The following is a 15,437-nucleotide window of genomic DNA, read 5'->3' as shown; positions in this document are numbered from 1 at the left end:
GTTGTATTAGTTAATGCTTTGTGAGACAGATAGAGTACAAAATGTGTATAAATTCATATTAGACATATGTCAAATAACAGTCTATGAACTTACCAGGGAGTGACAAAAATGGGAGGTGCAACATAGGATAAAATGAAGAAAGACAGAGAATTCTCTGTGTATCAACAAAATACCAGGTGCATTCCTCTGCATGAAGGTACCTGAGATGGTGAAAAGGTTGGTTCTTTATTGAAAAATAAACCAAAATACCTACATTACTTTCTTTTTCCATTTAGTCCAACACCCTGTACAAACTAAGGCCTTCTTTGTTCTCTACCTGTTCCACTGTCTCTGCCTTAGGCGGATCTCAGATCCAAGAAGGGCAGACAATGCTAGAAGCCCAAGATTCTACAGAGTTTGTTGCAAGGAGGAAGAAGCTAAACTAACTGCCACTCTCCTTTTAAGACACCCAGACTTGGTAGCTCACAATCATGATTCCACAGAGAGAAAGCCATGGACATAAAGAATGTCCATGAGTCTGAGCCTGGAGGGAGATACACAGTCAGTTCCAAAACAACATGAGTTGAAGAGAAAAACCTGTTTCTGGAAAATGAAAGAAGAGTAGAGAAAATATCCAGGGGAAGCAGAATGTGGGCAGGAGAACAGCAACAAATGCTGAAAGAGGGAACACATGCAGTCAGCCTCATCATCAGTCCTTCTGTTGTTTGCTGATAAGTGCAGAACCCATGTTACATGCATCTGCCAGACATAATCAAGACTACTGTGTCGGGAAATTTACTGTGCTATCACACTCTAGTGTAAGGATGCAGGAGCAAGCTGGTCCAAGGATCAAAGGCTACAACGCAGGGATGAAAAGGAGAGAACCGGGATCTGAGTCCAACCTAGGCCAGAATAGACAAATAAAAAATTTAAAAAAAAAAAAGATTCCTGGACAAGAAACCAGAAAAGAGCCACAGTCTTGGGATTCAAATCTCCTACAAGGTGCTTTCAATACACTCAGCCCTGCCCTTCAACATAGACACAAAGGAGCCCTTTGATCTCTTCCTTTGTTCATGGACAGATGCAGACAGCTCACAACTCAAAGACAGTTTCTCAACCTAGTTGCTTCAACCTAGGTGACCCTCTCCTTCCTGCCCAAGGCTACTGTCCCTATGTTTAATGTGCGTTGATGGGATACAGTTTGTTGGAATGTGACAGATCATATGCACATTATTAATACCAGTCCATGAATCTGGTAAGAAACGCTGATATGATTTCCTAAGCTAAAAGGTAAGGCAAAAGGAACAGCCACATGAAGATTACCTCCTTTCACCAGCACATATCTCAGCATTCAGGGCTACTATTTCTCTATTATCTTGCCCAATCAATCCTTTCTTGCAGCTCAGAATCTGTCCTTCCCATTGGCTGCTGACTGATTTATGACATCATTCTCCTTCTTAGCCTACCAGCACCTAGTAGAATCCTGGGGTTTCCATGGTACTGCCTGTAAACAAATTTGGATCATTACAGGTACCCTGTGACCAGTGACCAGTGAGCTCTGTTTGATACTGGACACACTTGCGGGTTTGGTCAGCATATCAGACAAAGACTACCATTTATCTGGCTCAATTGTGGGGTGGAGTACTGTTACTCCCCATACAGAGCCCCCCCCCAAACATGTCAGGTAAGGAAAGCAACTTTCAAATATTTTTGATCACAACTCTCCTAATTTTTAGAATATGTTCAAATCTTTAGAATACCAGGGATGACATGGATATAGATATCTCACGTTGAAAGTCATACTAACTTTTGTTCTTACTGAGAATGTGACTTTAGAGACACAGTTTACTCTCAACGGATTCTTTATCCACCTCAGAGAGATTACAGTGTTACTATGGTCTGTGTTCTTTGCCGTTGAATCTTAAAAGAGAAGGAATGTGGGAGAGACTAAGAGGGGGCTAGACTCTGCGAAGGTAGTTCTTCTAGTGAAAGAAATGTTGAAACTGTAACATGAAAGACAGATTCACAAGAACTGGGGGACAAAAAAATCCAAAGTTTAAAGATGAAGGGCTAGAAAACAGAGAAATAGAAGGAGTCAAACCTGCAGAGATGATCTTAAAAGAACACAAAGATAGTTTGGGACAGAATGTTGCAGAGAATCACACATTTCAAATCAAAAGTCTCAAGGCATTTTCATTTCCCAAGCCTTGTTCAGGCAACCATATTGTTAAGATTCCTCTTGGCACAAGTTCACTGTCATATATAGAGAATATTATCCCACTCTGGTTCACAGATTTTACCACATCTTGTGCAGAGTTTTTTAATTCTTGTATGCATTGGTTGTGTTGGATACTATCAGTTGGGGCTGAGAACTCCATACTCAGTTGTTCTTTGTACAACACTAACTGACACAGGTGGGAAATCTTCACAAGGCTTCCCCTGTACAAAAGTTTCATGCAATTAACAGGAACAGAGGAAGAGTAAATGTTATTCAGGGATCAACCTTCTAATAGGTTACCAAATCCCAAAGGGTCAGCCGTAAACACAAGTACACACCATGAAATGTGACCAGTAGGTTGTATATATAAAGTCATAAACGCACAGGTGTTTAAGAGTTATATAAGATATCATCAGTTACAGGAGTGAGAGGGACAAAGGAGGAGGTAGCAAAGTAAATTAAGTAAATAGAATATTCATATATAAACTCCCTGACATGTAATTTTTAAAAAACAAAAATACCCACAGAGTATAGATAAGCTCGGTGGTCCTGGTACTCAACTATAATAGCAGCATGTCAGATCCAGAGGCAGGTTGGTTTTTGTGATTTCAAGTCCAGCCTACTCTTAAGTAAAGAGTCCATGTCTCTCTACATAGATGTGCACAGGACAGGGAAAAGGCAGTAGCTTGAGAAGCTATCTAAGGCTCTCCTACCTCTAAACACAGCTACTGTAGGACAGAGTTTGGAGGCAATGTTACAGCAGGTATGAGAGCAAGACAAAGCAGGGCAAAGAAGGAAAATGTCTAAGTTGGAGCAAAGGTTGAGCCAGATCAACCAGGAATTCCATGCCCACAGAGAAGGATCAGGTAGCTCATCAAAGGAGTGTCATTATGGCTAGATCCAAGAATCAACCTGAGCACTTGCAATTGGGATGCTGGAAGAAACTTCAGTCTTAGTCAGTCACAGCTAGTACACACTGGATATAGCACTGCTCCCCACAGTAACCTAGAAAACATCAACCTCACCATTTTCCCACTGTCCTCTTCCTCTCTACAGAAAATTCCCAAAGTTCACCTTTCTTTGGGACAGAAAGCACTCTGCACCCTTCTCTGCCTTTGCTGAGCAACTCCATACAGCCTGCAGGATCGGTGTGCAACTTTTCCAGGGTCTCCACCCCAGATGTGAGTTCAGCATGGCTTCTACCATCAGCATCCAGCACTTCTCTCCAGCCGCTCATGGGTAATGCCTATCTTAACCCACATGCTTCCTCAACCATGCTGACAGTGCTAACAGAGCAGGGCCAGATTTCCACCTCGGCACCCTCCTATCCAGGTGCTCTCAAGTGGGATTGCACTGGAAGCACTCATGGAAGGGAAGATGCACTCCAGGAATTCAATATGACCCTCATTGACCAGGACACTACACTCTCCTCCCTGGCTGTGACAAACCAGTATGATAAAATTTTAGATCCCAATGTCATAGTTCCTTTTTATCCAACACTGCCTGCCAGCTTTGTCCAGGTCACACCACCACAGATGCCAAGTCAAGAATACAGCCTGGCACCTTCCTTCCAGGAAGGCAGCCAGGTCTATTACTATGAGCACAACAACCTGGGCCCTCTGATAGCTGGAGAATTTGGGCAGTGTTTACAGCCCCATGGCTCTGTGTCCTACCCTGGGAGTCAGACCTCTGCGCTCCAACCAGAGATGGTGATGGTGCTAAAGGAGATTCAGCCAAGGAATATCCAAATACCACTTTTTACCTCTGCCTTCTCCTATTCCACATCTGCTCAAACCATGCCAGACAACGGTCTTCCCGGTGAGTACAGATCCAGGAGGGAAGTAGTGGGATCAGCACTCCAAAGAAACTGACCTCTACCTTTTAGTAGTGGACAGTCCACACAGAGGGAGAATGAGTCTCCTGACAGGTTAAGTACAGCTCTGACTTTCCACCACCAACTTCAGACTCTATCAAAAGAGAGAATGCAAGGCCACAGTGAGTAGCATCCATCCTGTATTAAATGATATCCGTGGAGCACACCATAGTCACACATGTAACTAACTACACAGAATAATCAGTCCTATCCACCAATACACTGCAATAGACCCCTTCCTGACCTATCATTGACCTTGTGTCTAGAAGACACTGAGGAAATGTTTTGGTAACATGGGATTTTCCATGAGTTGAAATCCTCCAGAGCAATGTAGCTCAGAATCTGTCCTGGAGGAAGAATTCCTCCCAGATTCTCAGCACCTGTTCTGGAATTTTCTGACACTTAAAATTATAGAGAGTATGGCATAGTCAAAGTACCATTTCTAATTTGGCTAAGCCTGCTCATTTTTTATTTGTTTGTTTGTTTTGTTTTGTTTTTCTTTTGCTGTAGAATGGCAAAGGTAACCCATGTCCAAGAACATAACATCATGTAGACATGTTCTCTACTACTGAATGTCACCCAAGCCCAACACTTTTAATTCTCATTCCATTTTCCATTCCACTTATAAGATTGTGAGACATGGGGTGGGAGAAAATCATTGGTTGTTTAAATGCTTGCCTTGCAGGAGTGCCTAGGTGGGTTTGGATACCTAAACCTACATAAAAAAAAAAAACAAGATTCTGGGGTCATGTGAGTAAGGACACTATTCAAAGGGTCAGGTAAGTTTTTGGAAATTATGGACCAGACAACCTACCTAGTAGCAAAGTTCCACGAAAATGAGAGGCACTCTTAATAAAGACAAAGGGGAAGGAAAGTGAGGAGCACACGTCCAGGTAATTTGGTAACTGACCTACTAAGGGTTTTCCTCCACAAACCACAAAAACAGGAAGGAAAATAAAAATCTCTGAGAAAGCATGACATGCAATAGTCTGCAGAAACAGAGCAGTCACCATCGGTCTGCCCACAGAGGTAGCATCCAAGCTCTTCATCAAGAATTCATAGGAATGTCCTCCCACTGCTGCAGGGGCCAAATGCTGTGGTCTATGAAATGGGGTTGGGGGTGGGGAGCATCTCATTTACCCGAGGCACTGACTTCTTCCTTCACTCTTTTCCAGTGGTTCAAATGGAGACGTCCCTGGGATTGCCACCTTCAGGCCAGACACACTATCAGCTGCAGAGTCCAGAACTCTACAACACCAGTGTCCAGGTTTCCCAGATAAGGCCACCAGCTGTCAACGGGGACAGGGCATTAACAGCCCCCATCTACAGTCCTTCACAGTTCATGGCCTTGCCTACAGCTCCAAGCCTGGAACAACCAGAGGACAAAACCATGCCTGAGATAAAAGAGGGCACAAAAGAAAACCAAGACACACCAATCGTGACTTTGGAACACCCTGACTTGCAGCAGCCTCTGCACTGCACTGACACTGAGAGCCTCAGGCAGAAGCCTGATTCTGATAATGCCCATTTGGGATGCATCTACATGGGTCCAAAAGAGCTTGTGGGGCTAGAGAAGGAGATTGGATCCAGCTTCGACTTTAAAGACATCACTAGGTTTGGGGCAGACATTCAACTTCCCCAACTCCTAAACACCCTCACAGACATAGACCAAGATCAGTCCTGTGAAAACTGGAGAGTCACCAGTGGCCCCTCTGACCAGGTGAGGAAGAACAAACATAAATCCTTTGATTTGCTTGAGGGGGCTCCTCAGGCCAAAATCCAGCACCAGGACCTGGTGGAGGGAGAGGGGGCTGTGAGTGTTGCTGGGGCCAGTGACAGGGCTATTGACAACATGGCAAAGCACCCAGAGGGCAAAGCTCCCAAAGGGCCCCCAAGCAAGAACAGAAGAGCTAGAAAACAGAGGCAAGAAAGACCAAGTGGATCAGAGAACACATCCAAGAAAACAGAGGAGCTTAAGCAGTCAAGGAACAGAGTCAAAGCAGAAGAGAAGCCCACCATCCCCAAGACCAAAAGGAAGAGGAACCCCCCTGAGCTCAGTCAAAACAGCTTCAAGAAGCCTCGAACCAACCTTGCAATGCACATGCTGGAGTCCGTGCAGGTCTTCCACCCACTGGGGAAAAAGAGTGAGAAGAAAACTGGCATCTCCTCTTTCAGAGGTCTGCGAACCTTCACCAGCAACAAAGATTCAGGTCCAGACTCAGTTACTACAACAGTGTTAAACCTGCCATGTGAGGGCCAGGGTCCACCCAAAAGCCCAGGGAAGGTTCAGAGAGCAGAGAGCAGTGTTGACAAAGATTGTCTATCTCCATCCCAGTATGAGCTGCCCCCAGCTGGGAAGGTCAAGTTAGTTCCTCTGCCTTTTCCAACTCTGGACAAGCCTCAATCCAGACCTGCTTCTAGAAAGCCACTTTCCCTGGCTTTATGCAGGCCCACTACAGTTTACCCTGTGCAGTCTCACTCTCACTCAGCTCAACCTACCACTCTCAGGCCAGCCCAACCACCTCCTGTGAGCTCATCTTTGATAGCCTCTGCCAAGCCAGCTCCTCCAATTTCCTCCAGTTCCCCTGGACCTAATGTAACCAACCCCAACCAGTCTAGTGCTATGAACCAGTTGGCCACTTCGAGGCCTGTACCCTACAGAGCATCATCTACCACATCATTCCAGAGAGAGCTTGTTTCTGCTGCCAGGAACAAGGCACCATCACCTCCCAAACCTCAAACCCAATATCTGCTGCATGACTTCAGCCGCCAACCCATTCCATGGAAGAAAGTCGACATTCTGGGACCAGTTGTCTCTCAACCCATCACAAAAGAGCAGAGGCCAGAGAGGGAGGCCATGAAGAGGCGTGCTCAACAAGAGTGTGAGAATGCTGTCAAGAACCCCTCTACTGGGAAACTGCAGATTTTCCTTCAGAGGGAGAGGGATATGGAAATTTCTCAATATTATGGCTATGCAATGTAACAGCTTGCCAGATTATTGCAACAAAGTGCTTTCCAACATTTACTTGAAGAGATATAGTCACTGATACAGATGTATAAAAGTAAAGAAAAAATATAAATATGTATATACACAAGTACATGTGCAGGAATATAGAAGACTAAGTATATAGATAGATAGAAAAAAACATACCCACATGAAATTTAATAGTTAGTAAAATTGCCATATAATGTTAAGTTGGCTAGTTTATTCTGTTTCTCTTAACTGTGATGAATTTATTTTTATTATATTCTATCCGAACATATCTTAAGAAATAGGTATTTAACATTAAATCAATTGAGAAAATTCTACACTTGTGCTAAAATTATTTTCGAGTTTTTCATTCACTGGACATGGTATATCTTGAATTACATACTGAATATTGAGCACACACTCCTTCCATTTCCACAAAACTGTACATTTCTCACCTCTCAACACAGCTCATATTCATTTTTATGCTACAGGGATTTTTTTTCAAATTTATGCATCATATACATGCAGGATTTCACTTATAGAAGTATGGTCTAGGACACATACATGGAAGAAAATATAACGAATTGAGCCTGGTTAAGACATGGTAGTCTCCACTAAATTGTTTTCCTGTCCACAACATAATTTCATTTTTATGAATAAATTTCCCATTGTGTTTACACATCACATTTCCTTTATACTCTTTTCTGTTGTTGACACTAAGGCTATTTCCCTAATAGCTGCTAAGGACCATGGTAATATCTGTTTTTGGTGTTAACCTGACTACATCTCTAATTAATTAAAACTCAATTTATTGTGTATACCTGTGAGGGGTTTTCTTAATTAAAAGTTATTAACTCATTTGAAGTGCAAATACTGAATATTAATCTGGATCTTCTATGGTGGGAAGATATACCTTTAATTTGGGCCAAACTTCCTTGTGTCAGTCTATATAAAGAATGTGGATTAGGAAGCATTTTGTTCTTTGCTTGCTTGTCCTTGCACTTGCTTTCCAGTTCATTCCTCTACTGGCATTACAGCCTCATTCTTCAGGATTCCAGACAATGTATACTGAAGACCAGCTCAAATAGCCACATGGATTGAATAACTACAGGACTGGTCTTAGACAGCCATTATTGTACTATTACTGACCTAGCAAGACCACAGCCTGCAAGTCATTCATATAGATAGATAGATAGATAGATAGATAGATAGATAGATAGATAGATAGATAGATAGATAAATGATAGATGGATGGATGGATAGATAGATAGATAGATAGATAGATAGATAGATAGATAGATAGATAGATAGATAGATTCTCCATAGATATTCATTGTATCAATTTTGTTCCTCTAGGGAACTATAACTAGATATTCTGGCTATGCAAAGTGAGAGCCAAGTACAAGTGTGCTACAATCAACACTGAAGGCAAATATGTCTCTAATATAGTGAATTGAATTCCTTTTTATAAATACCCAGGGGTGGTATTACCTGGGCCATATGTTAGATTCATTTTTAATTTTTTGAAGAGCCTCCCCTCCATTATGTTTCTGTTGTGTAGTAATTCTAGCAAACACTCATGCACATTTTTTTTTTGCTTTTTGAGACAGGGTTGCTCTGTATAGCCCTGGCTGTCCTGGAACTCACTTTGTAGAGCAGGCTGACCTCGAACTCAGAAATCTGCCTGCCTCTGCCTCCTGAGTGCTGGGATTAAAGGTGTGTGCCACCATGCTTGGCTTTCATGGACACTTATAATGGTCAATAGAGAGTCTGTACTTCTGGTCAGCAGCTCCATCAAGAACTTATGGAAATCATGTAGCCCTGAGTCACACTACCTTTGGACAATTCCTTAAAAATTTGTTTATTTTATGTATGTGAGTATGCTATCTGCATGTACATCGGCATACCAGAAGAAGGTATCAAATCCCATTATAGATGGTTTTGAGCCTCCATAATATGCTGGGAATTGAACTCAGGACCTTTGGAAGATCACCCAGTGCTCTTAACCACTGAGCCATCTTTCTAGCCTGACTTGGAGTTTTAAGCACAAAAACTATATCTTGAGCTGACACATTTCAGTTATCATTAAGAGTTATCAAGACGCAGAACTATAGAAGCAAAAAGGCAAGGATAGGACATTTAGGGGCTTTTCCTGGATCCAGGAACTATGTCCTAGGTGTTTGATGGTTAAGACTTTCTTGTCATTTTTGGCAGGTGTAGGGGTCTACATGCTGGATTCTAAGGTCAGCATGGTGTTTCCAGCATAGTCTCAGTTGTGCTAAGATCTGGGGCCTGTTACAACTCCTATACATGATGTAAAATCTTATATCCTTACCAGTGATACAGAAGATTTTTCTCCAAACTTGACAGTGTTTGTCATTTCTTGACTCAATTAGTGCCATTGATCACTTGTTCTTTAGTTGGTGGTAGTAATTGGGATGGCTACATAACCTTCAGGAAACACAGCCTTCCTAGCAGAAGTGGATAATTAGAAGTGTCCTTTAAAGTTATAGTCTAGAAATGGTTCTGGCCTTTCTGTTTCCAGGTCAGCCATGACATGAAAAGCCACTGCTATACGCCACACTGCTATTAACTGTGCCATTCCACCATGCCTGCCCTGCTGTGATACACTACAAATCTCTGAACATGAGCACAAACAAACCTCCCCTTCTTGTTTCTGCCAGGTATTGTGTCACAGCAGCAAGAAAGAAACTAAAAGGCTGTAGAGAGTGTTCAGTGGATGCTGTCTAGTTTTGTGTCAACTTTAGCTTTGAAACAAGCTAAAGACATCTGAGCCCAGGGAATCTCAATTGAGAAAATGCCTCCAGAAAATCAGGCTGAAAGCAAAACTTCAGGGCATTTTCTTAATAAGTCATTGAGATGGGAGGACCCATTCCATTCTACATGGTGCCATTCCTAGGCCGGTGGACCTAGAGCCCCGAAGAAAATTGGTTGAGTGTGGCTGGAGAGATGGCTCATTGGTTAGGAGCACTGGCTATTCTTCTAAAAGTCCTGAGTTCAATTCCCAGAAACCAAATGGTGGCTCACAACCATCTATAATGGGATCTGATTTCATTTTCTGATGTGCATTTAAAAAACCATTCGCCAGGACCAGGAAGCAGGAGTGGGTGGGCTGGGGAGCAGGGCGGGGGTAGGGTATAGGGGGCTTTGGGGATAGCATTTGAAATGTAAATGAAGAAAATATGTAATAAAAAACGCATTCACATATATATAATACATGCATAAATCGTTTTAAAAAATAAGCTTAGGAACCAGTGTACATCACTCATCCATGGCCTCTGCATCAGGTCCTGCCTCCAGATCGCTTCCCATTTTTAGTCCTTGTCTTGGTTTCCCTCAATGGACTGTGACTCAGGATATTTAAGAGTAATCAATAAAGCTTTTTCTTCCCAGGTTGCTTTTGGTCATGGTGTTTAATTAGTGACATAAACACTCTAAGTAAAATAATGGTGAATGTGCTTATGGTCAGACCTGATGACAATGATTGTGGCAGAGGCCAACAAACACACAACTGTAAAAGGCATAAGAGAAAGTAACTAATTCAAATCATATTCTGATTTTCAGATACTCATTGTTTAATAACTGAAGCTTATTCTTGAATTTCTGTATGAAAATATTCTTCAGTCTTCCATAAGACAGCTTGAAGACTTCAAGGCAGCAAACAAAAGACACCTTCTCAAATGTAGCAAGATGTTAGCTCTAAAAGCACACTGTCATTGACTGAAGTAGGCAGCTATGTGTGTGAGTGTTGGCACACAAAACCCACAGCATGAGTGGGAAGTTCAGAGGTCAACTCTCTGAAGTTAGTCCTTCTGTGTCACAGTTAAATTTGGTGATGGAATACAGGAGGTCAGATTTTGGTGTCAAACAGCTTTACCTGCTGAGCCATCTTGCCAGTCCTTCAAGTTTTCCATAACATGTTGCCAAAGGTACGTGGAGTAACCACTGTGTCACTGAACTTTAAATTCTGAAACAACTTTCATAGATTCACTCATGGAAAAATGCATTTCCAAGTTGCAAAGTTTACTGTACATTGCTATTAACAAGGAAAAAAATAAGATGTCATTCTCGTCAAATAATTTTTGAAGTAACCAAAAAGATATTTCCCCATCCATTTGTAAAAACTTTCAATATATTTGCATGTTTTCTGTATATATTTGGGTTTTTTTACTAATATTTCTATAACCATCTTAAAAACTAAGACTATCTAACCTGTAAGTAGACCCCACTTATATAAGAACACCTCACCTGAGAACATCTCTTAAGAATACAGGTTCTGACAACATTTTCTGCAGGAGTTTACCTCTTCTGTGGTTATCCAGGCCCACCTTCCTTATTATGAAATAAAGCAGCTTCGGATACACGGTAATTATCTGCAAAAAGAGGGGATTCCAGCATGAGATAATCAGCGATATATTCTGTTTTCAAGCAGACCATGTTCTTGGCAGTAGCCTCAACAACGAATTGAGTTTAGTGCGCTTACCTAAAATGCATAGATTTCAAGTCCCAGAAGTGCACTGGAAAATTTTCAGCTACAACCTGAACATTGCTGTGATGTGTTTGTGTAGCAGTTTAAAAGCATACAGCTGAAGGACTTTGCTTCAGATTCTAATGATCCTGTAAAGTGGATGCCTTTAACTTGAATTTGAATCGCTGGCTTTTGACTGTTCATAATAAAAACTTAACTTGTTTGTCAAGCCACAGAGTACATAAGGACTTTTCTTGTAAGAATATTGGGAAAGGATCTTTACCTATCCTAAATCAGATAGGGGACTAATATTCAATATATATAAAGAACTCAAGAAGGTGGACTCCAGAAAATCAAATAACCCCATTAAAAAATGGGGCTCAGAGCTAAACAAAGGATTCTCACCTGAGGAATAACGAATGGCTGTGAAGCACCTGAAAAAATGCTCAGTATCCTTAATCATCAGAGAAATGCAAATCAAAAGAAACCTGAGATTCCTTCTCACACAAGTCAGAATGGCTAAGATCAAAAATTCAGGTGACAACAGATGCTGGCAAAGATGTGGAGAAAGAGGAACACTCCTCCATTGTTGGTGGGATTGCAAGCTTGTACAACCACTCTGGAAAACAGTCTGGCGGTTCCTCAGAAAATTGGACATAGTACTATTGGAGGATCCCGCAATACCTCTCCTGGGCATATATCCAGAAGATGTCCCAACCAGTAAGAAGGACACATGCTCCACTATGTTCATAGCAGCCTTATTTATAATAGCCAGAAGCTGGAAAGAACCCAGATGCCCCTCAACAGAGGAATGGATACAAAAAATGTGGTACATTTACACAATGGAGTACTACTCAGCTATTAAAAAGAATGAATTTATGAAATTCCTAGGCAAATGGATGGACCTGAAGGGCATCATCCTGAGTGAGGTAACACAATCACAAAAGAATTCAAATGATATGTACTCACTGATAAGTGGATATTAGCCCAGAAACTTAGTATACCCGAGATATAAGATACAATTTGCAAAACACATGAAACTGAAGAAGAATGAAGACCAAAGTGTGGACACTTTGCCCCTTCTTAGAATTGGAAACAATAACCCATGGAAGGAGTTACAGAGACAAAGTTTGGAGCTGAGACAAAAGGATGGACCATCTAGAGACTGCCATATCCAGGAATCCATCCCATAATTAGCCTCCAAACGATGACACCATTGCATACACTAGCAAGCGTTGGCTGAAAGGACCCTGATATAGCTGTCTCTTGTGAGACTATGCCGGGGCCCAGCAAACACATAAATGGATCCTCACAGTCAGCTATTGGATGGATCACAGGGCCCCCAATAGAGGAGCTAGAAAAAGTATCCAAGGAGCTAAAGAGATCTGCAACCCTGTAGGTGCAACAACATTATGAACTAACCAGTACCCCGGAGCTCTTGACTCTAGCTGCATATGTATCAAAAGATGGCCTAGTTGGCCATCACTGGAAAGAGAGGCCCATTGGACATGCAAACTTTATATGCCCCAGTACAGGGGAATGCCAGGGCCAAAAAATGGGTATGGGTGGGTACAGAAGTGGGGGGGGATGGTATGGGGGACTTTTGGGATAGCATTCTAAATGTAATTGAGGAAAATATGTAATAATAAAAAATATAAAAAAAGAATATGAGGCTGTAGTAGCTTAACAAGGAGATTTGCTTCAAAAAGGTTGTAGTTCATAAAAGCAAAAGTTATACATTAGGGTTATTTCATTTTTCCCTAAATCTTATATATGTATACTTGCCATTTAACCTCTTTTTAACAGAGAGTTTAACAATGAAGCTCGGGCTCCAATCTTAAAAGATGTACATATGTAAGTGTGTGTATGTATAAACTTCTAGCATTTGCCAAACTTGGGCATTAAAACTTTAAGAGATATAGGGAATAAAAAATAGAAACACACACACAAAAAAATACAGGTTCTGGGTTTAGGGAGATGTTTCAGGGATCAAGAGCACGGGTTGCTTTTCCAGAGGTTCCAGCTCCCACACTGGGTGGCTCCAAACCTGTAACTTCAGATCCAATGGAGTTCTCTTCCGCCCTCTATGGATACTTACACACACACACACACACACACACACACACACACACACACACACACACATACACACACACACAAACACATACACTCACACACTTTTAAAATCTTTTTTAAAAACATGTAGATTCCTGGAGCTGGAGATATGGTTCAGTGAATAAAGACCTCTGGCTCCTCTTTCAGAGAACCAAAGTTAATTTCCCAGCACCCACATGACAGTTCACATCTATCTGTAAATCAAGGGCTAGGGCTTGTGACATCTTACACATGCATCACACATGAAGCCAGAACATCAATGAACATAAAAATAAATTAAAATGTGTAGATTCTGGGGAACCTTCTCCAAGATAACTCTCTTAACAGATGCCAAAAATCAAAAAATTTGAACCTTTTCTTTGTCAGCTTTTCCAGATAGGGTCTTGATGTGTATGCTAAGAGGGCCTCAGGCTTTCTATCCTCCTGAGTGCTGAGGTTATATTATATATTCTATTGTCCATGTGATAAACTTAATTTACCAAATGCAAAAACATATACTTCATTTGCTAAGTCCCTCTGTGTCAAATATTGTTCTCAGTACTTTTTTAGCAAACAAGAATCGCAATTCATACACTGCTTTCTGAAGCTGAAAAACTGAGTGTATCCTCAGCAAAAAGCAAAATTTCAGTTATCAGGCAACTGTCGTATCACTGTTGCTCTGAGGAACCCACCATCATACTGTAATCTGAGAATCACAGGAAACACTGGCAGATAACCAAGGTCATGCTACATATTTGAAGAGAGACAATTAAGAGACTCCTAATAAGTGAAATAGACTTAGCCTCTGACTGGGCTGGGCCTTTTTGTCCCAGATCTTCAGCCCCAGGAATCATTTTTGTCTTTTATCACAGTGATAGAACCCAATGTTCCAAATGCCTAGAGTGCTTTCTGGATTGGATGCAATAAGAGAGACTATAAATGCCAATGCTCCAGAAGCTCAGACAGGAATGTTACACTTTCAAGCTCACCCTAGACTTCACAGCAAGTATCTGGGAGACATAGGGAGACTGTCTTCAGAGAGAAAAAAATAAATCAAATCAAAAAACAAAAAACAAAACAAAATAAAACAAACAAACAAACAAACAAACAAAACCAAAGGCTCCAAGACCACCAGAGAAAGCAGTATTGAACATAGTTTAAAAACAATGTAAAACAACAACAACAACAACAACAAAAACATAGAACAGCTTAGGCAAGGAACTCCACAACACCCAAGGCTACATCTGATAACCAGAACCCAGAAACATCACTGGAGATAACCAGATACATCCTAGACCTCCAGGATGCCCACTGGACAGTTTATAACTAAAGACCAAAATGTGCTCTTCCCTGCAATGCTGGAAAGATATACCACCTTGATCTGCACTGCATCTGGAGTGTCTTCCCCCAAGATTAAAATCCTTCTATTAGAGACTGGACCTGACCTTCAGCTAAGCTAAATCACATGGGTTAGTATCCTTCAGGAGGTACAACTAGTACTGCAGTTAGGAATTTAGGGTAGGAACCTTGTGTAATGATCTTCAGCATAATAAAATAAAATTTTTAAAAGTTACTATACTAATTACCCATACCTAGATTCTTGCTTCAATGCCAGCTAAACATATATGTGTTTTACTTATAAGAAAGAAAGCCTTAAATGAGGTCATAAAAGTACTTAGTAGCAGAAATAGAAGTAAATCCTGGTCCATCATAAAGGATTTGACTAATAAACTGGGGAATGAATTCTAGGCCACACAAGGCCACCCAGTGAGCCCCTTATGCAAAAACAAAAACAACAAAAAATAAATAAACA

General features: G+C 41.4%; 1 protein-coding gene and 1 long non-coding RNA gene across 2 annotated transcripts in view; one reads left to right on the top strand and one right to left on the bottom strand.

Moving 5' to 3' along the window:
- The first annotated feature begins 1,454 nt into the window (after nt 1-1,454).
- Gm6605 (predicted gene 6605) lies at nt 1,455-7,133 on the top strand. Its single transcript, XM_006540506.3, has 3 exons — nt 1,455-1,663; nt 3,254-4,015; nt 5,246-7,133. Exons 1-3 carry the CDS (start codon nt 1,657-1,659, stop codon nt 7,051-7,053), a joined length of 2,577 nt encoding a protein of 858 aa, XP_006540569.1. The 5' UTR covers nt 1,455-1,656; the 3' UTR covers nt 7,054-7,133.
- Nucleotides 7,134-10,458: 3,325 nt separating this feature from the next.
- Gm28453 (predicted gene 28453) overlaps nt 10,459-15,437 on the bottom strand; it is a 63,833-nt gene continuing 58,854 nt past the window's right edge. Inside the window, exons 5-6 of the long non-coding RNA NR_153827.1 lie at nt 11,366-11,435; nt 10,459-11,098 (exon numbers count right to left, since the gene is read on the bottom strand). This is a non-coding gene — a long non-coding RNA (predicted gene 28453). The remainder of the gene's footprint in view (nt 11,099-11,365; nt 11,436-15,437) is intronic.

The sequence above is a fragment of the Mus musculus genome, chromosome 7 (assembly GCF_000001635.26).
Source record: "Mus musculus strain C57BL/6J chromosome 7, GRCm38.p6 C57BL/6J".
NCBI lineage: Eukaryota > Metazoa > Chordata > Mammalia > Rodentia > Muridae > Mus > Mus musculus.
The sequence above is the reverse complement of the archived record's forward strand: the minus strand, read 5'-3'. Positions and strand labels throughout refer to the sequence as shown.